General features: G+C 39.1%; 1 protein-coding gene across 2 annotated transcripts in view; it reads right to left on the minus strand.

Moving 5' to 3' along the window:
• Positions 1-24677, minus strand: part of LOC143293423 (uncharacterized) — a 216608-nt gene that overhangs the window by 47676 nt on the left and 144255 nt on the right. For both annotated transcript variants that reach the window (XM_076604273.1, XM_076604272.1), the window contains 29 exons: positions 24162-24276; positions 23099-23207; positions 21923-22254; positions 21669-21778; positions 21072-21215; positions 20314-20494; positions 19696-19889; positions 19193-19405; positions 18245-18356; positions 17387-17637; positions 16437-16824; positions 15761-15993; positions 15200-15292; positions 14473-14951; positions 13380-13443; positions 12786-12995; positions 11946-12057; positions 11577-11673; positions 10230-10384; positions 8748-8854; positions 8150-8308; positions 7430-7610; positions 6608-6789; positions 4822-5019; positions 3899-4013; positions 2981-3212; positions 2272-2666; positions 1107-1321; positions 39-131 (listed from right to left, as the gene is read on the minus strand). In XM_076604273.1, coding sequence (XP_076460388.1) covers positions 39-131; positions 1107-1321; positions 2272-2666; positions 2981-3212; positions 3899-4013; positions 4822-5019; positions 6608-6789; positions 7430-7610; positions 8150-8308; positions 8748-8854; positions 10230-10384; positions 11577-11673; positions 11946-12057; positions 12786-12995; positions 13380-13443; positions 14473-14951; positions 15200-15292; positions 15761-15993; positions 16437-16824; positions 17387-17637; positions 18245-18356; positions 19193-19405; positions 19696-19889; positions 20314-20494; positions 21072-21215; positions 21669-21778; positions 21923-22254; positions 23099-23207; positions 24162-24276 — 5469 coding nt within the window. The remainder of the gene's footprint in view (positions 1-38; positions 132-1106; positions 1322-2271; positions 2667-2980; positions 3213-3898; positions 4014-4821; positions 5020-6607; positions 6790-7429; positions 7611-8149; positions 8309-8747; positions 8855-10229; positions 10385-11576; positions 11674-11945; positions 12058-12785; positions 12996-13379; positions 13444-14472; positions 14952-15199; positions 15293-15760; positions 15994-16436; positions 16825-17386; positions 17638-18244; positions 18357-19192; positions 19406-19695; positions 19890-20313; positions 20495-21071; positions 21216-21668; positions 21779-21922; positions 22255-23098; positions 23208-24161; positions 24277-24677) is intronic.

Raw genomic sequence — 24677 nt, forward strand, 5'->3', positions numbered from 1 at the left:
TAAAAAAGTATTTGGTATTAACCAAAGCATTTATTTACCTGTAACCCAATGCGGATGACGTTGCTCTTTACAGGTTCACCTGTTGTGGCTTTACAGTTGTTCCCAAAGCACGCTGTCACCTGGCAGTACACCTGAACACAGAAAACCCCAATGCATTACCACCATTCTGACAGCAATAGTCCACCTGAATACAGTGATCCATGTATGACTTCCATTTACACTTGGACACAAAAAAACAATGTATTACGACCATTCTGAGAGCAGTAGTCCATTTGAATACAATGGTCCATATATGACTTCCAGTCTTACTATGACAGTAAATTCTAAAACATGGACATAAACCAAGACTAACAAGCAGCTGATCAACCAGAAAGAAAAAAAAGAAAAAAAAGAAAAAGAAATAATAGAAAGATAACAAAAACAATGCTGAGAAGAACTGAGCTGACATGTGTGCATGCCAAGAAAAAATACATGACACACATACAGACAAATGCATACATGACATGTGAATATCAAATTCAATCCCAGATGTTATTTTTAAAAAAGCGTAAAAAAAAAAAGTCTAAAGAAGTATCGGTTAAACTTTTAAATTGATTTGCACTTGGGTTGGAGGTGGTGGCTATGTGCCAGGTGAGAGTTCAACAGTCTCTCTTCAATGCTGAAGTTGGCCGTTTTGTTCCTCAAAAGGAGAGGTTAGTATGCACAGCATGTGACAGCTGTTTTGCACTGTCTAGTGCTCTTCTGGCTTGCTACTCACTCCTGACTATTGACCAGAAAGAAACACTCTCACTCTCACACAGCTTGGTAGGGACTTCTCTTTTATCAAGAACATTTCTGTTAAAAGCCAACATAAGCAGAAAACTGAAGGGAAAAAAAGAAAAAGATTTCAGAGTAAATTAAGAGCGTAAAAATTTTCTTGAAATCTAAAACATACTGGAAAAACAACAACAACCAGACCTAGCATGTGGGGCCCAGTAACAGTGGTTAATAATCCACAGGGACTCTTAATAGTAATAATATGTATATATACATATATATTATGTCTATCTACAGAGAGAGACACACAGACACACACACACTTACTGAAGGAACAGTCATAATATTACCTGACTCCCATACTGGATCTCATCCATCTCTGCTTCAGTCAGAGCTGTTGTGTTCCTTCCCACGTTCTGGTACTCTGCCAGCACCTCGTCATCACCATAGTAACTGACACTGTACTGCACGCCAAAGTCAGCTAGGCGATCAAACTCACAGTTGAAGACAACCTCGTCTTTTTCCACTCCAACTGTCAGTCTGGGTTTGGTCACTTCTGGGAAGCCTGAACACATATTGAAACATTCTGAGTATATTCTGTATAACACAAACACAGGAAAAGCAAGAAAAATTCATTATGCCATAATGGGCCTGAAAGATTATCAAGATTATCTAAGATGCAAATTTGATTCACCATAAATTTGTTATCAGTGAAAATTTACAACAACAACAACAACAAAAAATCTTTATCCCAATGAAATATTTCCAACTTTCAAACACACTCGCCTGCCTTCTTTAACTCTTTTGTTGCCAAGATTCTGTGTAAAAAACAACAACACAGCACAACATGTTTTAGACTCAATTTCCTATTGCACAGGAAATTGTATGCAGCTGTCAAGGTTTGCTGAATATGAAAGATGGTCGACTTAACATGACCCCTTGATGTCGTCTAGGATTGCCTATGGCAATGAAAGAGTAAAAAACACAATGCAAAAATTGAAAGCAGTTTTCCATATTTCAAATTCAGTCTTGTAGATCTGTATTTGAATCTGAGGCATTCCATTAGAAATTTAATCTCATTTCCATTCAGACCCACATCATGAGTACAATGAATATGTAACTATTGGCACGTATCAATACCTTGTGACTCATAACTATGAAATTATGACAATAAGTAATAAGTATCAAGCAGGAGAAATACGTATTTCATACAGTGCTGTATGAGCATGATGCTGCATAATTTCCTTCTTTGTGTCAATATGTATACTATTTCAATCTTTCTCTATCCTGTTCATGTTTCAAAATTATGAGGTTCAAACATACCCCTCCCCCAAAAAAACAAATTTGGTCAGTTTCTGTGCTTCTGAAGAAAAGGACACACACACACACACACACAGACACACACACACAATACCTGATAGTATACCAACAGAATGAGAAAGATAAACACACACTCAGGAATACAGACTGTATGATGACCTAGACAGTGACCAAAACCAGTAACAGAGAACATACCTGTAGTGATGCCAATTTCGTCAATGGTGTCTTTGTGCAAGTAAATCACATGAATCAGCTCCAAGACAAAGCCAGAGAACACATCTCCCTTCTCTCCAATCAACAGAGGACAAGTGGATCCTTCATCCACTCGTTTCCTGGACTTGGGTTTCTTCTGCCTCTTGTCTGGGTCTCCATTGACGTAGATGGTCAGACCTTCTTGCTGGCTCCATGACAAGGTGTACGTCACAAACTCCTCTGTGGCCAGGCGGCGGGTGTACACAGTCCATCGGTGAGTGCGTGTGGACACCACAGCATACAGACGTCGACGACTGTAGTATACAGACAGTCCTGTCTTGTCATCGTCCTTTCCGCAGCTGGTGAAGATCTGGGTGTTTTCTTCAAGTTTGGTGAATCTGTAAGAGAGGGAGCACTTTGACCATGAACATGTACTGTTCACAACTACATTTTTCGGTCTAAATCAAGAATCATGTCATCATTTGGATTTTTTTAATTTTTTTTTTTTTACAAGAATCTTCTGATAGAATATACTTTTCATTATCACTAAAATCTACTGATAACAACCATGGATGAAAATAAAGCTTCACAGATATAAAAACAAAGAAAACCAATATAGACATCTATAAGATTATCAAAGAAATGAGACATCTTTCTCAAGAACACAAAGAGTCCAATCTGATTACTATTTGCTGCATAAATGTCATCATACCTGATGCTGAAAGTAATGGTGAAGCCGAAGACACACTGTTCAGGGTTCTGCAGACAAGGGGAGGTAAGTCCTCCCAGACTCAGCTGACCATTGCCATCAAAGGTCAGAACCAGACGATCTCTCTCCGTGGTCAGGGTCAGGTCACCAATGATGGTCAGGTTTCCACTGACGGTGATCAGGATGTTGCCCACTATCTTCTGGAAGGTCAGACGTGTCTCCTCCACTTTCTCCACTGCAACAGAAGAAGTGGCGTGAACTTGAAAACAGTGAATAAAACTTATATTAAACACAATATTTTGTTTGCATCCTTTCATAAGTAGTGCAATGTATAGAATACGATACACATATAGACTTTTATCTGTCCTTACCTCATGTCCTCCCTCTCCTAAGTATCATTCATTAACATATTTCATCACCATGTCTGCTGAAACCTAAATGAGACCAACAGCCTAAATGCAAATGTATGTATAAAAACTGCATGTTTTCTTTAATTAAGACAAAGCCACATACTGCATGTCTTGGGGTTGTGCACCTTTGTCATGTTTGAAAGAGCAAATGTTATTGTACATGTGTTTGATGTTAACTATGACTCTGTTTGTCTGCATCAAAGAAATACAATAGAAAATAAAAAAATTCAATTAGAAAAAAAGGAAAAGAGAGGTCAGGCCTTCAAGACTCATGTGCAGTACCAATCAAACTGAACACAGGAACTGAGGGGAAAAAAAAAAACGAAAAAGGAATGCTTTAAATCATGTCACCTCCAGAAAAAAACACACCTATCTGAGTACGTTCTGGGGTGATGTCATGCAAACTTATAGGGAATTTGGAAAGAAATTTTATCCTAAAAAAAAAAAAAAAAATTAGTTCTGTACATCAAAACTGTGAAGAAAAATATGTTTTCCGAGAAAATGTTATTACCTCTGATTTCAGTCCAGTCAGTGTTAGATATCAGTGGACGACACAGTTCACCAGCATTCTCAGGATTAACATAACCATCAGCATAGCAAGCATCTCCAATGCGGCAAACATCAGTCTGAAAGCAAATCAACAGACAAAAAGTTCAAAGCCTCAAAGATTCATGGAATAGCCAAGACTAATATTTGTAGAGAACAGACTGAGAGCAACCTGGGAATGCAGATTTTTTTCTCCCTCGGTGCTACATTTTAGATAAATAGTATCAATAAAAAGTACTGACATAAAAGACAATAACAGTAACAGCAGCAACCAAGAGACAAAGCCCTCATGGCTCATGAGTTTTCCTGATCATTTCAAAACAACAAGAACAAAACTAAAAACTTGTGGTTGAAGGGGCTTAAAGGGGGTGGAGGCATATGGAAAGTGTTTCAAGACAATAAAATAGATCCATCATATTATCCAACTGTCTCTCCCGAAAACTGAGTATGGCTGCCTACATGGCAGGATAAAAACGGTCATACACTTTTGTAAAAGCCCACTTGTATGCATACCAGTGAACGTGGAAGTTGCAGCTAATGAATGAAGAAGAAGAATCCAACTTTCAATGTCTTCATCCATATTTACAAACTTTTCCTTAGTAAATATTTCTTGTCGGAGTTAAGTGCATATAAACAAAACCCAATCTTCTTTTAGTGTATGGGTGTATTTTCAACTTATTTCTGCACACTAGAAGTTCTTGATAATTTCTATTCTGTCTTCCCATCTTATACATCTTGTATTTACATTCATAAACAATCTGATAAGACTCTACACCTGTTCCCCTTGTAATGACCTCTCCAACATGTATGTTCACATGTCCAGGGACAAAGTCACAAATTATCAGTGCAGAAGAAACATGTCAATCCAGATGATGAGTCAGCCCTTACCCTGTCTGTACATCCTTGCTGGGTGCAGCTGACACAGACAGAGTCATAGCACACATAGTCCAGAGGAGCGTTGGAGATGTTGACCTGGTTGTTGCTGACAGCCACCCTCACCAGCTGGCCCTCACACTGTGGCACTGGGCACTGCACTTGTTCCGACAGCACAAACACCCCCTTCTTCTTCACCACTGTCCCATCTCCCTGTGCAAAACAGACAGTTTGTATGTTGAAATCGGACTTAGGAGATGAATGAACAACAATTCAGTTTCAGTTTCAAGGTGTCAGAGCGTGTGGACAGATCTATATATTCTACACAAGATCTGCTGGGGGAAAAATAAAGTACAGATGCCTGACCTTCGCAAAACTCAACGCACTCATCAGGTATTGGGAGCAAAATGAATAAATGAAAAAAAGATAGATAAATAGATAGTTAAATAAATGGGGGAAAAAGGGATGAAAATGAAAATGTACATGAAGAGAAATAATATCCATAATAAAAGGTAAATGCATTGAAAGCAATAAATAAATAAATAGATAAATATATCAAATAGACTAGATAAAAAAAATAATTGAATGAATGAATGAATAGATAATTATTTGTAATGAAATTTAAAAAAAAAAGAAGAAGAATTAAGATAATAAAGAGGAAAATAATTATATATGTTTTAAAACATAATAATGAAAGTTAAATGCATTAAAATAAAGTGCTGTAAAAAATAAGTAGAAGGCAAAATACTGAAATAAAAACACGAAAAAAGTGGGCCACACTCAGTGAACTCATACCATGCATTCCCACATGCAAACACCGATCTAAGCGGACAAATGCACTCTCACAAACATGCAGACACAAACACACACAACGCATTATGCAACAGCAAACCCATAATCAACAGAAGTTTTCAATTTCAGTTTATCAAGGAGGAAATCCTTAACTATATGCTACACCACATCTCTTAAATAGATGCCTGACCAGCAGCATAACCCAACACGTTAGTCAGACCTTATTGGGTGCATGTGCATATATTTGTGTACCAATCAGAGTGAGATTTTTCTGTAGAATTTTGCCAGAGGACAACACTTTTGTTGTCATGGGTTCTTTTCCAGTGTGCCAAGCGTGTGCTGCGCACAGGACCTCAGTTTATCATCTCATCTAAATGGCTAGACCCTCAGTTTGATTTTCCAGTCAAAACCTTGGGAGAAAGGTCGAGAGCAAGAGCTGAACCCTGACTCTCACAGACAATGTACTGGCAGATAAGCATCTTAACTATTCTGCCACCTACCCCCTTCAACAGAAGAGTCACATGAGGCTTCGCACTGACTGACTGGCTTATGCGACAGTCAAAACATGCAGAGGATTAAAGCAGCAAAGTTCTGCTTGTTTATAGTTCATCAACAAGAGTCACCAGAAAATTGGTAATAATAATGATATATAAAATACATGGCCTGAAAAGGGTGAGCAGTTGCAGGAAGGTCAAGAAACCCCCCACTAAAGATCAAGCTAACAGCAATCAGCGAATCTCAATGGACTTAATTTCTGGATCATTTGGTCTAAAGTGCTCATGAAATCACTCAAGTGATATTAAGAAAACAGAAAGTGACAAATACCCAAAATAAAAAAACAACAAATATTTGTTTTCGATTTGATAAGAACCATCAATAAAACAGCACAACAAACAAAAGCAAACATGCAAGCACTCAGTTTCCCTCAAAGTCCAAAGGCAAAACACTGTACACAAGAATACTAACATCAGAAACAACAAGATAACATCAAGTTGAGTAACACACTTACGTGAATAAAGTGACAGAAGAGTCCCTCTGTGTTGGCAAAGCCAGTGCCATAGACAGTGAGTGTGGTACAGTCATCCTGACGCTGGTCACACTGTGAAGGCTGTAGGGACACTAGTAGTGGGGCCTGCTGTTCAGGTATGGAGCAGGAGAAGCCCAGCCAGCCAGACTCGCACTGACAAACACCTGTTCGCAACAACAAAAAAAGAAAAAAATGAGAAAAAGAAAAAAAAAGGAAGCAATAAGTCTCTGGGATGAGATCTATTTCTTCTTTCTTCATTATTTGTAAAAAAAATAATGTTAATACACCACCCCCAAAAAAGAAAGAAAAAAAAAGAACAGCAGCATGACCAAAATTTCAACATCCCTGTGTGCACATGAATGATAGCTGCTGGTCTGGGCAAGAGTCTAAAATATATATATTGTAACTCTCTCCATACAAACGGCAAAAGAGACGATGTTAACAGCGTTTCACCCCAGTTACCATCATCAAAATATTGCAAGCGGAAGGCTCTTATACTGAAGAGGTGAATGTTGACAAAGAATACCACAATTCTGACGATGGAAGCTAAAGGTTGGGTCATTCAGACACCCACTGGACATCCGAAGGGTCTGTGTAGAGGAGAAGAGAGAACTGGCCGTACTGAGTGAGTTAAGCTCTTTGTCAGACACACTGAACATCATTATTAGCACTGGATACACTGGCACGAACAGAAATGTGTGGGAACGTAGTATCTGAGAAAGACACACACACAAACAAGAAAAAACAAACAACACTAAATTAAAATTCTGTATAATTAGCAATATGAAAAACAAAAACACAAACCATTGTTGCAGGTGCCATGGTTGTTGCACTGGTCAGGACACAGCTTGTTGACAACGTCAGTGGGCAGGGCAGGCAGGCCGTTGATGATGACCCACAGCTCAACGTTAATGGTCACCTCCAGACGACAAGAAACCAAAATGTCCTCCAGGATGTTGTCCGCCCATGTCAGATTATCCATGATCTGTTAAATGCACAGTTCACATGGTCAGTGGCTTCACATTGTATATACATGATAGGTTTAGTGTTTCAATGATTTTGATCTTTTTGTGTGTGTGTGTGTGTGTGTGTGGTGTGTGTGTGCGAGAGAGAGAGTACATGTGTATGAGTACCAGTATGAGTGTATGTCATCATTTATCATATTTGTGGGGTGATGAATAATGGTACATATGTGCATATGCATATACGTACAGTCTCTGTTCATATTCCTATTTGTCAACATTTACAAAATGTGATGTAAAACATGTGTGCATAATGTGGGTTATATGGCCAAACTATATGTAGTTTGAATGTTGGAAATAATTAAAGTGTTTGAGAATGACATGAGACGTATGTGCATTGTGAAAATGATGCGAGACTTTGGATTACATTTTTTGACAGCATCAAAAGAAAAGACATGCAATGGCTAATAACTTCACCCTATTCAACACATTCTTGTCATTGCACTTTACACACACACAAACACACACACACACACAAGCACACACACACACACATACAGACCTGTACATCCTCAATGCATGATTCTTGAGACACATCCAGAGTGAAGGTACCAACAAGAGGAGAACATTCTTTGGCTGCCTCACTCAGCTGCAGCACTGCCCGACATCTTTCAGTGGCTATCTCCAAAGTGATGCCACCCGCTGTTGGCCATGTTGGTACCTGTTGATTACACAGAATAATGTGTTAGGGCACATTTGTGGGCCATGTGTAAGTATGTACATGTAAAATCCACAAGTGAGGACACAGAGAGACAGTCATATAGACAGGTACAGATAGATTGACACATACACAAGTGTGCCCATTATCGTTCTACTTATGAACAAGGTAAGTATAAGGTAATGAACACAAAACTGTATTGGTGGACAGTGAATGAAGCACCAGCCAACAAAAGAGAAGAACCAAAATATGTGTATTGAGTCACCCCCAAGTCATCTGTTGCAACACAATCATTATTACTGATGATTTCTGGATGGGCATAACAATGACAATAGAAATGAGGATGCTCATAACAATCATAATACTTGAAAAAAAAAACATATGTGAAGAGTTTGGAAGTGGTTATGACTCCCCTCCCTTACCTTAGATTTGTTTTACTTACTTTGAATTCCCAGTCTGGGTCAAACTCCCAGATGATAGGGTTCTCTATCTGGATACAGGGTTCAAGTCTGGTAGTAGCAGTGGTCAGCAAAAATGATGTGATGTCATCTGCATAGACACAACAACACTTGTTAGTAGCGAATCAAAATCAGCAGCTGATATCTACTGCACAAACTTATTTTACAGAATACTGATTAAAACCTTCAAAGCAATGCATGAGGAGATTTTATGCAAAGATTTATTGAAAGGGAATGCTTATATCATCTGGGCAGAGTGAATTCCAGGCCTGATCAGCACATTGGGCTATGTGAAGGCCATGCATCTGCTCTTTTCTTCCCCAGCAGATGTGGTGTAGCGTGTATGGATCTGTCAAGGCGCTCTGACACCTTGAAACTGAAACTGACACTCTGGATGGACAAAATGACAAGAAATTTCTCACATATTAAGAATTTCAAGGCAGATTAATACTTTCATGATAGTGTGAAGACGGCCATAAAAGCATTTTAAAACAAAATACCAATTACTTCGGCTACCGCTAAAACAGCATTAATTTTTACCTGGCACTCTTAACTGCTGACTGCCAGATAAGTGCCACAGGATTGAGTAATTTGTATACTGCCACGTGAACAGAGTCAATAGAAATTTCTTCACCGCGCAAATTGCAGGGAAATGGACATCCTCAATCAGTTGCTAAAGGTATGACATGCCTATACCTAACCATTCTTTTCAAGAGATTCAGACAATCTCACTTCTGTGAACAAGAAACTGAGGCTGCATTCTCACAGCTGCTAGCACAAAGAGGCTGACACCTGACATAGTCCTAGTCTTGCCACTGAGCCCAAAGCAAGTACAGCATTACCAGCCTGGACAAAAAAAAACAAGAGAGGCAAGGCCTTCAAGACTCACTTGTGATAAATTAAGTCCCCTAGCATTAATTACAGAGTAATTTCCCTTTTTTACTATCTGCACCAAAACGTTTGCAAAATAAATAAAAATTCCATGCTTAGCAAAAGAAGTTCCTGTTTGAACAAAAAATGATAATAATGACTCCTCTTGTTGTTGTGTCAGAATATCAGATCAAAGTGCCAAGTTTAGAGAATACAAAAAATATAAATATAACAGTAAATGCAGTTTGCATATAATTAGGCTTCTTTTTTTTAAATTTTTTTGTGCCCATCCCAGAGGTGCAATATTATTTTAAACAAGATGACTGGAAAGAACTGAATTTTTCCTATTTTTATGCCAAATTTGGTGTCAACTGACAAAGTATTTGCAGAGAAAATGTCAATGTTAAAGTTTACCATGGACACACAGACACACGGACACACACACACACAGAGACAACCGAACACCGGGTTAAAAAATAGACTCACTTTGTTTACACAAGAGAGTCAAAAAAACCAAAAAACCCACAATAACTTTTGTCTGCTGGTATTCAGTCAAGACATAAAAGCATGGAACTATAAGCAGCAGATGTTCCAACCTTTGTCATTGTTGGAGTCACAGCTGATGATGTCAGCGGTTGGGGAACAGACAGCAGTGTGACCTTCCATGCAGTTACAGGGCAACACAGTGGCGAGAGCTGTTTGTGTCTCCTCAGGGCACAGACCATTGTACAAACTGTCTGTCTGCTCCACTCTGAAAACAACACAGGGTCTCATCACGGTACTTCTGTCAGTGTCTGTGTGTGTGTGTGTGCGTGTGTGTGTGCAAGTGAGTTAAATCCAGTCTTTTTTCATCCAAAAAAAAAAAGGAAAAAAAAAAAAAGAAGACTGATAGCTGCAAGAATATCTGAAAAACTCGTCATGCTGGTTGCGGGACGACAAGACAAGACATGTTTATTTGAGGAAACCCTGTGGGGGCACATAAAAATGATACATATTTCATGTGAATAATAAAAATATGAATAGCATTTGGCACTGCACTCACAATTATTTACAACGGCCATACCAACTGTTTAGTTAAGACATATGTAAGACATACAAGAAAAGAAGAAAAATAAAGTGATATACAAGAGATACAGAATTGCACAATGCACACATGCCGAAAGTGAATAGGCATTTATCTAAAATGCAAATAGGACTAATCCACCATAAACAAGAGAGGCAAGGCCTTCAAGACTCACTTGTGATAAATTAAGTCCCCTAGCATTAATTACAGAGTAATTTCCCTTTTTTACTATCTGCACCAAAACGTTTGCAAAATAAAAAAAAAATTCCATGCTTAGCAAAAGAAGTTTCTGTTTGAACAAAAAATGATAATAATGACTCCTCTTGTTGTTGTGTCAAAATAAGAGATCAAAGTGCCAAGTTTAGAGAATACAAAAAATATAAATATAACAGTAAATGCAGTTTGCATATAATTAGGCTTCTTTTTAAAAAAAATTTTTGTGCCCATCCCAGAGGTGCAATATTGTTTTAAACAAGATGACTGGAAAGAACTGAATTTTTCCTATTTTTATGCAAAGTATTTGCAGAGAAAATGTCAATCTTAACGTTTACCACGGACACACACACACACACGGGCACACACACACAGACAACCGAACACCAGGTTAAAACATAGACTCACTTTGTTTACACAAGTGAGTCAAATTTTTTTTTTAATGTAAACAAGCTGATTCAGAGAGATGCACCTTGTTGGTAAAGTTGAATCATGAAGCATTTATTATGATTTTCAGGAAAATGACTGGATTAAGCAAGCAGCTGAAAGTTGAAATCTTCAAGGTGTGAGGCCATAAAAATGATCACTTGATGGAATTAACAATCTCCGACACAAATGTTGCAACAAGTCCACAAGTAATAACTTGAGCAGAGCACAGACTGCTTACCTCCATGACAAAATGAATTCGTTGACATTTCCGATCAGTTTTCCCTCAGGTGTTAGGAAATCATTGGTCTTGTCGTCGTCATAGCTCCCGCACAATCCTGATCACATCAAAGAAACATATAAAACCTAACAAAAGGAAACGAAAAAAATAGATAAAGGGGGAAAAATCTGTTAAGGGGTTTTCTTAAGGCCTCCTTCAGCTGAAATATCAAAACAAAACACTCCCCTACTATTGTATAAGCAATCTTAAATAGATTGAATTATTTACTTGAATGTTATAACCATGAAACAGATGCTGTCTAGAAAAAAACAACAAAAAACGAAACAACCAAAAAGACAACCCTCCCACGAAATAAAACAACAACTGTACCTTCTGTGAGTCCAAAATCTGATGCTGAAGCTTTGAAGTACACCCACAGGAAGTTGCGGCTGATACGTTTGCCATTACGCACAGTGAGCATTCCACCAGTCGGTAGATACACCTGTCAGAGGTATTGTGAAGGTTTTACTGATGTATCGCATAGCTTATATATACCAACCAGGTATCAACAATGTTTCAGCAACTGATAGCACGCCAGGGATCTTGAAACAAAACAAAACAACCGCAGCCCCACCCCCTCCTCCCCCGCCCCCGAAAAAACACGCACAAAAAAAACGAAAAACAAAAAAAATCAGGTTCAAACCCAAATATTCATGAAATAATACAGAAGTACTGAATAAATGTCTTTATAAAATATCTTTTCTAAAAAGGCATGCTGACAATACTTTGTTTCTGGGTCCCTGTATAACAGGCAGTGCCTTTCTGGGAAGAGTGCAAACTGTACTGGTTACATTTTGAATCTGGAACTCCCACATAATGATTAGTGCCTCTTGGACATAACAACTCTGCTTTGGTGGTATTATATATTACTCATTACAAGGAAAATGATCTCCAACTCTTACATTGATAAAACAAGCAAAAAAAATCAATAACCAGCATACACATATACATATATACATACACGTGTGTGTGTGTGTGTGTGTGTGTGTGTGTGTTTGTTTTTTGTTTATGTGAACATTCAACTGTGTACCAAAAGGGTGCATGAGTACCAAGAGTAAAGCTACATTCAGACTCATAATTTACTGAATCATTGTATGAAAGGCATATCTAGATTATTCCATAAACATGTCCATTTTCCGACATCAGAAAGAAAACAGTGAGACAGCAAACCTCATAAGCCTCTCCATCGTCCAGTCGGACAACCCGTGTGCCGGGGGTCAGCTCCCCATTGACCAGCATGGTGATCTGGGTAGGACGTCCATCGGGTGAACCCTGTTGTGGTCCACAACGATCCAGCAGGATGACATCATCTCCTGACTTCACTGCCACACCACAGTTACAGGCCGCCTTGCCATTGCAGCTCCGTGTGAACAGGCGTATCTGAAACGTGAGCCCATGACTGCTGTGTAGAAGTCTTTCTAACAAACACTTGCAAAGCTCTGCTTCACAGAGAGAAGATACAAATCTGACAGATTCTTACATCATTTCATGGTGTGTTGGTGGATGTTGCTGATTTCAAATATGAACACTGCCATTTAGAACTGCCAGTTCTTTAATGGTTTGTGATTCATTAAATGTCCACGCTATGTACCACAAACTCTGCTATGAGCAATTGCTATATGTATATTGTGAAAGGAATAATAGCAGTATTAACTGAATTAGTAGTCTATAGATATATGCTCCTGCATTTAAACCAACTCAAAGTTTCCTTGCATGCTTAAGGGTGCTTAATATATGCATAGTATCAGACTGTAACTGACTAACCTCATATGGCAGAGTTGTGTGACGGTACAGGACATACTCTCCCTCCTTGTAGTGGTTGTACTTTCTGCACAGAACAAAACCACATGTATGAAAATGAAATGATAACAAAACAGGCCAGGCATTGAAGACTTTGGTGTGAAAACGAAAAATAAGGACATTCTAAAACATATCATCTTGTAGATTTTTTTTTTTTTTTTTTGCACATTCATGTGACCTTGACCTTCAACCTAGACTTTTGAAAGTGTTTATGTTAAGACTATAACCAATCAATGCATCAAATTTAATGAAAATAGCCCCAAAACCCAACATCTGTAATACTTCTACTTTTTCCCCCATTATGTCATACTGTGACCTTTAGCTCTAAGCCATGGCTTTGATTCTCCATGGGACTTCTGTTCTCGGCATAATAAATAACAACACCAAGTTGATAAAGATTGTAAGCAATACGTTGTATCTTTTGTACATTCTGACTTTTCTTGTTATTACCATATGCCAGGCTTTGACCTTGACCTTGATCTTGCACCTTGAATACCAGTAGGGATCATGTTGCAACCATGGCCAGTCACAATACTCAGTTTGATGAAAATTGAATGGAGAGCATGAATTCTACTTCTTCTTCTTCTTTTTCTATTTTGCCAAATAATCACCTTGACACATGTACCCTTAGTATTAAGTATATTCACAGATGTACTGTCCAGTATAGTTTTTCATCATGGCAATTCTATCCATGTGAAGTTTCATGCTCTTTACACAGACATGTCTGTAGCCCTAGTCCAGTCTTACTGATCTATGTGCACATCTGCTTATCAAAGAGATTTTTCTTACAGAATTCTGCAAAGACAACTGATTTGCTCCCTTGGGTTCTTTCATGTGTGTTAAAAGCATGCAATATACAGAACTTTGGCCTCACTGAGAAGGCAAGTACCAAGACGATCAAACATTGTCTCAATAAAGGGGGCGAAAACTTCTGTGCTTGTTGGTCACTTGAAACAGAGATCTGTCTTCTTGTTTTCTAGATAGCATCTAAACCCTAATTAATTTGCTGAATTAAAAGTACGTTGTTGTATTAAACAGTAAAACTATGTTGACTCACTTGCGATCAAAGGTTTTCATATGTGGATCGCCAGTGGCAGAACAGGTATCACTTTTGTCTCTGTCCTTCACCTCCACTTGAACTTCTCCCAAGATCAAGGTCTCAAATATCAGACCAGAGGCAATGATGGTGGCCTTGACCTTTACAACTCGTTTCTGTTTGCGGTCCTTCAGACCATCCACTGTTCCGGACAGAGGGATGCGGAAGGCAGACTGCCAGTTGGTCATGGTCAGGGAGTAAGCACAGGCTTCCTTGTCGCTCAGGTCAGAGTCAGTGTAGAAGGCCACCTGTGGGATTGCAGTTTTGCTTCCTGCACAGGTCACCTCCTTGTCCACAGGCAGCAAGAGGGGTGTGACAGAGACACGACAGTCCCGCTCACGGTCTACTGGGTCACAGTAGAGACGAGGTGGAAGATAGGAGGACACTTCTATGAACACATGGTTGCCTCCTTCATCCACAGTCAGCTCAGTCGTCAGCAGCTGCACAAAAATCAAAGATATGTATCATCACTCACAACCGAAAAGAATTACATATCAATTATGTGCATAAAGCAATAGCATGATTAACCTACAATAACTTGACAGATATATTTTTTTCTAATAGAAATGGAGAAAATCATAAAAATTATTGATGCTCTGAAAGATGAACATAATTACTGATGCTCTGAAAGATGAAAATCAGTTAAATAAGATGCAGTTCAAAGGTACCATCTACATGGTGGTCTCACCTGCAGTCCTGCTGTGAGGTGCTTACTCTGCCTGGCAGGACCACGTGTGCTGTCACAGTCATTCTCCACACAAGCCCAAACGGCACAGTACACCTGCAAATGGAACAGAGTACAGCACATTCATTTTAAATTTGTTCACCACGTAACAATATTTGGAACAGAGACTGACTTTCATATGTTCTTGACTTTGCTTGCAGGTATGTATCTGGCTCATTCATATAACATTTAACTGCTCCCTGTCACTAACTGATATGCAAACAAATGAAAAAAACAACAAAGCAAACAATCCCACAGGTAAACCAATAGAATAGTTCAAATCAAAAGAAAAGCCAAACAAATGATAAAGCTTTTTTTTTTTTTTTTACATATACAAGTTGAGCTAAATTTAAACCAACATTTAAACAGTATAAACCCCTTAAAAACACTTATCCAAACACTGATGGAAATGCTGACTGAAAATCATTTGCCCAATGAAGACTCTCATTAAAAATGTCAATGGAAGCAATCAGATGCCAGTATAAATTCTGATGAGAAGAATCTGTAACTTGCGATACACAATACCTTCTGTCCAAAGGCCAGTCTAGTGATGTTGCGTTCAGACAGCACACTGATGTAGGATCCATTCTGACTGACCATGGGCTGGCTGGCCAGAGACTGGGTCCCCCAGTACCAGTCCACCCAGTAGAGCAGCCCTTGTCTCTCCAGACCTTCGCTGACACAGCTGAATGAAACCTCACTGCTCACTTTATCCACACTCACTGACAGCTCTGGGGCTTCCTCAAAGGTAGGAAATTCTGGAGAGCAAAAAACATTACAGTCTTCAATGGTTGATTTTACAGAGTACATAGCAAGAAGCATGGTAATATTACTTACTCCCAACATTACCATTATTCTTACTCCTGCTCTCATTCATTTTGCTTCTGGCTTCTTAGTTATTAGAAAATCACAGTTAACTCTTTCCATACAAACGGCGAAAGAGACGACGTTAACAGCGTTTCACCCCAGTTACCATCATCAAAATATTGCAAGCGGAAGGCTCTTATACTGAAGACGTGAATGTTGACAAAGAATACCACAATTCTGACGACAGAAGCTAAAGGTTGGGTCATTCAGACACCCACTGGACATCCGAGGGGTCTGTGTAGAGGAGAAGAGAGGACTGGCCGTACTGAGTGAGTTAAGAGTCTCAAGAAACAATAGCAGAACAGTGAAAAGGAAGAAAAGCACCTGCACTCACCAACAACCACTTCCAGTTCCTCTAGAGTATCCACAGGGCAATAAGCCACCTCAAATCCCTCAATTTCCATGGATGTGAAGACTTTCATGTCAACTGTTGTGCCCACCAAGAATTTGTCTGTCCTGGTGACCACACGTGTACGTCTGATGAAGGTACGTGTTGAGGCCACAAGTTTGTCATTGAAGAAGAGAACAAGCCCTGTCTGGGAGCTCCAAGAGAACTTGATGCTGACAAAGATGTTGAGCTGGAAGTCCTTGGTAAAGATGGTCCATTCTTTGGTGGAGGTGCTAACTCTCAGGTACACTTTCCCACCTCTGTACCACATGGCCACACCATAGGATGACGGAAGGTCGCCTCCATTGGTGAATATCACTGCACCTTCACGCAGCTGAAATAAAACAAAATTTTATAAAACAAACTGTACCCACTGCGGAAATACTGAATGTGGTTACTAAACACTAACATAAATCATTACACAGAAAACTGTGCTGGAAACAGTCCACTGGATGATTTTCAGATATCCATCTGCCAGGTATTCACCATGAACTGATTTTCAAACTTCTAACCACACTATCTCCAAAACTTATGAGCTTACCAGACTACAAGTAATTAATGGCTGGTCTTGAAGCACACTGTAAACTGTAATTTCTTTTGATGTCTTTTGTGGCTGATTTTTACCAACAGACAATGCCCAAGATTAAAATTTCATTTTGTCTTTGTTCATTAATGTAAGAAAGACACGTCAATATAAAGAAAGAGTAAGAACCCAAAATAAGTTTTTACTGAACTGAAACTTGTTTGCAGAAGTGTAAATGGTTCTACCTAAGACTGCTATATTAATGTCCACACTGCCATTTCAATGAAACTGAAGCTCACTTTGAATCTATGACAATAGTGTTCTTTTAAGTATACACATCATTGAAAACATTGGCACAGTTCCCATTCCTCACCTCAGTGACTTTGAGCTTGAAGGACACAGTGAGACCCAGTGTGCACTTGTCCAGGTCCCACAGACAGCCACTGGAGGGTGGCTGGGTCAGGTCCAAGAACTGATCCACACCGTTCAAGAGGAGTGCCAGACCCCCCAGGGGACCATCCACCAATGTAGGGCCACCCACCACAGTGAAGTTGAAGGTCAGTGTCTGAAGTATGGTGTTCACAATCCTCACAAAGGTCAGCCTCTGGATGACCACATCTGTGGCTGCACACAGGAATGTTATCTCTTCAGCACCAGGCCGTGACTTTACCTCAGTGTCTCAAACGTCTTTCCACTAACAGAATGTTGGGGTAGGATTGATCAAAACACATCTTCGTTTTTGGATGATAAATGAGGGAAGAGGACGACAACAAAGCCACAATGAGGACCTGTTTAGGTTTGTGCTATGTGACATGGTTGAACTCTATGCTACCTTTTAATCTATACATTGAGTGAGCTACTTCCTTTCTGAATAAATATTTTTCTAACTTTGCAATAACGAATACCCATCTATTTCAAGAAAACAGAATTCCACAATGAAGTGAAAAGAATATATGAGTGTTCTGCATGACCTTAAATTCAGTGACTAGGAGTGAATTTCAAATAAATAAAAATAAGGCACATTTAAGATAAAACTTGTGAAAGGTCTGTAATGTGTCCTTGTACTTCAAGCATACCTTTTAGTATTCTTTAGTTTGATTATACTCAAAATGTATTTCCATTTGTGTTTTACATGTATGGAGGGGAAAAGCAAAGGAAACTGAAGAGAAATAGTATTCATGAAAGATTCTACTTGTGAGACAAAAAAAAGTAGTAATTATAAAGATCTTACTTGCAATGACAGTCCAAGCACTGGGTGTTGTAACCCGACACACCTGGCTTGCATTCAGTGGATTCACTTCACCATCTTCATAGCAAGCACCATCAATCTCACAGATATCAGTCTGAAAAATAAAAAACAACAACCCAAAAACAGCTGACATTAGCAAAGCCTCAATATCAACAAACGTGCAGTTGAAAATTCATCTTAGGCATAACAACTATTTCAACTAAATGGTGTTAAATTTAGTAGCTCCTCTCCAACATGAAAAGTATAATAGACTGTCTCAGGTGTGTTAAGTGAAATGAAGATTGTCCTTCATATGCAGGTGTTTACGGACATCCTGGACATGTTGCACATTAACAAACTGAGAGCAGAGTTCACATCCATGGTCTGATAGCCATGATGGAGGTCCACTCAAGTAGGTGAGATGTTCACAATGTAAACAATTCCCGGAAATGCTTTTCTTACAGAATGATAAAATTCATCATCATGTGATTGCATGACATGTCACTGGAATGGACTGTGTTACTGCGTAAAGTGCATTTATAGAATCCAAGGAGTTACATTTTTCTTTGGAATGCATGCTTTAGTTTGTAGCTGTATGTTTAATGGTCTATCACAACCTATACATAATTGTATCAGGGACAACCAGTTTGATTCTGTGTGTCGCTTGTGAACATCATGCCCTCATCTTGTGGTCTTGTGGAGAAACAGTTTGGAAAGGGAAATCCCCACTCCTGTGTAACTCAAACTGAGTCTGTGGTGGATTGTCTCGTCAGTCTGTTTTCAGTCTAACAGGCCATCACCCCACTTGTCAACACTTCTTTTTTTCTTTAATACAGAAACTACATTGTAAACACATCCAGTTTTGCCATACTGCAGAATGGAAATAACTGGAATATACTTAAATAGCAAGAACTTACAACAGAGGAAAAAACAAAAAAAAGCTATGGTTACCCGCTTCTTGCAACTATCAGATGTGCAGACTTCACACTGGGAGTCATAAAGAATCTTCTTCAGTTTCTGAGTGCTGGTTGTCTCCCCGTTGTTGCTGACACGTATGAAGAAGCTGGCCGTGTCTGGCAATGTGCAGTGAACTTCCTGAGAGCTGACATAGGTCGCGTTGACCTTGAACTGCTTGTCGCTCTCAACAAATGATGAGTCTGTTTTCTGCAAGTGACAAGATACCTGGGACTCAGAGAAGGGCACAGAAAAAATTTCAAATACACCAAACAAATTAAACACCTATAAAAACCAGAAAGATATAATCAGCTGCTGCTAATTCTATATCCAGTAGCAAGGCTTCAGAAATGATTTTAACGAATAATTTCAAGACAATGTTTAATGGAAACAACATATTTCTAATATGTATGTTATGATGGCTTCATATTCAAACACAGAACATTCTATCAAAGGAATGGGTTTATCACATAAACGTGTTGTTATGAATCATTCCTTACTGTGATCTGAGTGAAATGGCAGGACAGGTCAATATTTTCCACAAAGTTGTTGCCAAAGACAACAACAGACAGGCAGTCATCAGCCAACAGGTAGGAGTCACAGAACTGTGTCTTCACAAAGGTCAGACTGGGTGGCTCCACACTGGACAGGGAACAATCAGCACCTGTCTTGTTGCTTCTGCAGTAACATACTCCTGTGGACACAAAGCAGACGCCATGCTGGGGGTCATTATTCCAAACATTATAATTGAATGGACTGGCAATGCACAACAGTTGCAGGAAACCAGTCCATTTCTGTACAGTATAAACATACAAACTAAATCGTGTACTCATTCTATCTGTCTGTCTCTATGAATACTGTGTAACTGAGTAATTAATCATAAATAAGGAGCAAAATATCTTTTGATTTCAAAAATGACTTTAACAGAAAATGAATACTTTTGTCCAAGTGCCATGGTTACTGAAAAAAACAAAGAAGAAAAAACATACACAAGTACACACAAAATTCACAGATACACACATTCACCAATATGCAGGTGCACAAACATAAGCATGCATGCACTCACACGCACACACACACACACTCTGTTGAAGCAGACAGAAATGAAAGACACTGACCCTTAACACAAACACCAGATCCAGAGCAGTCATTGGGACAGATGGTGTTGACCACAGGAGGTAGAGTGGGGAAGCCGCTGTCGTCAGGTATCCAGTAGGTAATGTTGAACTCCACAGTCACCAGACACTGTTGTTTGATGTTCTCTATGGCCACCAGGGCCCAGCTGTTATCTCCTGTCAGCTGTACATTTAACAATGACACAGTCAGTACTCTGGGCTGTCCTGAAAGATACACAGAGGGAGGCAGAGACAGACCGCATGTGTGTGTGTGTGTGTGTGTGTGTGTGTGTGTATTTTTCTGGCTAACATGCTGATTTTTTTCAGCTCAGATTTCTGGGTGTTCTTATGAGTTGACCCTAAATCAGATGAGTGAAGTTGGGACTGCATGCTGCCTCATTCCCCTCTGCACTTCCACCCCACTGGTTCTTTTTTGCTCTGGTAATTTATTTAACTGCTTGCTGCCACAAACCCCACCCCCACAACCTCTCCCACTTCCTTGTTTCTTTTCTGCACTTGTCATACTATTATTCATTGTTGGTTTCTTTTGGCAGATGTCTGCCTGCTGCTTTGGAGTTTCATATGCTGGCATTTTAATGAAGCTCACCTAAAGTGAAGGCATGTCTTATTCTTGAACTTTTCTAGAATAAAACAAGATCGTCCAATGGTAAAAGTAAGCCAAACTTACCATATGAATTTGGGCCAACAAAAGAAACTCACCATCTGGAGACTGTTCAACGGTAAAAGAAAGCCAAGCTTACCATATAATCTTGGATACAGAAATCAATGAAGATGTCCATCTGCTCCTTTAGAACATCAGCGCAGTCTGTGAAGGAAGATGATGCTTTGATCTTGGTATCACAGTATTCTGTGGCAACTTCCTGTGTGATGCCTGTGTTCTGGTCCTGAATAAGAAATTGATTGTAATCACACAACAATCAACTAAACCAACTGAGCAATAATGAACAGATGAGCTGTATACAAATTATATAGAATGAATGTTACATCAAAAGGCAAAACAATTCCAAGTGAAATAACTCTAAGAGAAATAATCAATGAATTAACCACTAATTAGCACACCCAGAACTGCAACTTACAACTTGAAAAGGACAGGTACATAGATAGGAAGAAAAAGAAAAGAAAAAGAAAAGTTTAACATATATTTGCTTCATCAACAAACCACTCTTTACAGTCTTAACACATTTTCATTCTCAACATTTGTGCATCTGTTCATTCATCTTTTCATTAACATCTTCTGGTGTGTTTACAGGTAAAAGATGTTGCTTCTCAGATACCATTATAATCAATATTTATCAACCCGAAATTCTATATTCGTAAAAAGAATAGTGTAGACTCACTGTGTGCACATAGGTGGCGTTATACTCAAAGGGCTCACGAGGTTCAGTAGAACGGCACTTCAGTGGTGAATCAGGTGAATTCTGGATCAATGTATCAGTCAAGTCCTGACCTGAAATCACAATATTCACAGTCACAATATTTAATCAAATATGTTGATGAATACAATATCAATAATATAAAGTAGCCTGTTGTAGAGTATCAAGATAGTGTGGACATCATTTGCAACACATAAACTACAGGATGCAGTGCATACCTTTGTCTAGATCTGCAGTCTGCGAGTTGAGTTCTTCTTGTTCTGTACTGCTGATCCTACTGCCGCTTCCACTCCCACCCAGACTCTGTTTGGACCTGTTCTTGGACGCCCGTCTGGACTTGCTTCTCTTGCTGTTCTTGCAGCTCTTGTTGCTACGGTTGCAGGCATCTTCTACTTCCTGTCGCTGAGCTGTGTCTGTCTTGGCACACTGGAAGACATCCCGACCCCGACCACACACACTGACTTTGCCGTAAGCACATTCACAGTAAACAGCTGACTGAGAATCCTTGGTTTGACAGTAGCCATCAAACAGGGAGTTCTCTTCTGAAACTCTGCACACAAACACAGTACTTGTTTTATAGCATATGACAACATCTTTACTCTGAATACTTTCTTGATGTGGGGTAATGAGATTGTAAACATTTAGGAAGTGCACATTTTCTTCAAGAAGATATGTTTCATGTTTTATTGTAATGTCACTGAAAGTCTGTATTCTCACATTGCGACACAAAAGCTGATACAATAATCTAATACCCTGTAACTACAATGGGCTGAGTCCAGACACAGAACAGGGTGCAACTAGCAATACTTCAGTAAATCTATAAATTGACAGGCCAAGTCTATTCTCAAAGCTCTGCAGGAAATCAAATTCACAATCACTGGTTTAACAGTAAGGTGTTGAGGCGTACGTTGACTGTTCAAAGTCACCAAATGTAAGCAGATTTATTCAAGGATTCTGCCGAAACTTGAAACACTACTCTGTAGGCTTCTCTTTCAATCTGATCCAAGCGACGGGCGCAACAGAAGCTGATACAATAAATCTAATACCCTGTAACTACAATGGGCTCAGTCCAGACATAGAACAGAGTGTATTTAGCAATACTTTTAACATGTGGACAGAGAGACACTGAAACAGTTAATCTACAAAAAGACAGGCCCAGTCTGTTCTCAAAGCTCTGCCAAAACTTGAAACTCTGCTCCATATGCTCCTCTTTCAATCTGATCCAATTATATTCCTTGATAAATATCTTAAACTAAGAGGGGAGAGGGGTTACAGAGAGCATCACCCAGGAGTGGGGAGGGAGAAGACACTCATGACTTCACTTGTCACTTCTAATTCTTGTGTTTCGTGGTGGTATGGAGGAGTTACGGTATTTCCCCTTGATTCACACTTACCTCCATGACAGGCTGAACTCATTTACTGTCTTGGCACTCTTGTCCACCACAGTTCCATCAGATTTGGTGAGGTCATTGCGTCTGTTCTTGTCAAAGGTTCCACACAGACCTGAAAACCAAACATACCTTAGTCAGGACACTGGCAAATAATTTGAAAATAAATAATCCAAATGTACATGTTTATGACAAGAACAGAGACATGTTTCTTGGCACTGACAATGAGGAAAACTACCCCAGCAAAGTGTTACATTAATCCTCACCATGTAATATTGGTGGCTCTTCTATATCATCTCGAGTTCCATCAAAATGTTTTATTTTGTAATTTTCATTGAAAGGCTTGGTCTCACTTCCTTCCACTCAGTACTCAGATGATATTGTGGGCAGGATGTTTACTGTGCATGAGAGATTGATACCCCAGAATACACACGCAATCACACACATTATATATATATATATATATATATATATATATATATATATACATGTATTATATCAGCCCTTGCAGACACAAATACCTATTGCTTGCAAACTGTGCCTCTCTTGAGTCAGATACAGAAATAAGCTGAAAACCTTTGGTTTTACTCAATCCTGACTTTTAAGAAATGTATTCCTTCTGATGTAAAACAAAGATTCTAAAACATCCTGATGAAGAATCAGCTTTGTGTTCGTATATGGTGAGAATGAGTACCTTCAAATTTTCTTTCTCTTACATGTTAATGTTTCATACCCGGATGAGTGTAACTGAAAAGTCAGACACTGTAACATTTGAAAAGTCAGACCTGAAAATATGAAATGCAGGCAGTGATTGTTGGATGTTTGTTATTTCCAAAGCCAAACATTCAGGTTTCAAACAACAGGGCTTGCTTACCTATTATGACTTTGTTACATGATTTATGCATAAACATCCACGTCACACCAAATATACAACAATATGAGCCCATACCACATGAAATACACTAATATATGTCAATATGTCATTGTTGCACTGGATATACAAATGTGGATGTGAATTTTGAGACAAACATCATGTTTTTATACTGTATATGTGTGTGTTTTATCTCACCCTCAGTGTTATTGAAGGCACTTCCTGAAGCCACCATCCACACGTTGATGAAACCACTGACCAGAGCTTTGGTTTCCACTTGTGCATAAACCACGTCGCCATTGGGAAGGAACACCTATGAGAAAATGAAAATTGGCAAAAATTTAATCTGATTCTTTTGATAGAAAATGTTTTGTTGGATAGAGATGGGGGTGGGATTGAGAGGAAGCGAAACCATGTGACTGTTTCACAATTAAGTTAAATCAAGATGATTTTAAACTGGACTAATGTGCAATTATGAAATTTCTACTTGTCTGTGGAAGAGAGAAACAAAGTTCAGACCAAAGTAGATTTCTCAAAATAACCCAGTCACTGACTAAACGTTCATTAAAACAGAAACAAAAAATACTGTATGATTACTTGAAAACTAACTTCATCACCATGTACTGAAAGAAGGGAAAAGGGGGCCTAAGGGTGGTGGAGGTGAACACGGATGATCCACCAGATCACAGAAAGACGGATCTCTTTCCCACTTAC

This window comes from Babylonia areolata, chromosome 19, assembly GCF_041734735.1.
Source record: "Babylonia areolata isolate BAREFJ2019XMU chromosome 19, ASM4173473v1, whole genome shotgun sequence".
NCBI lineage: Eukaryota > Metazoa > Mollusca > Gastropoda > Neogastropoda > Buccinidae > Babylonia > Babylonia areolata.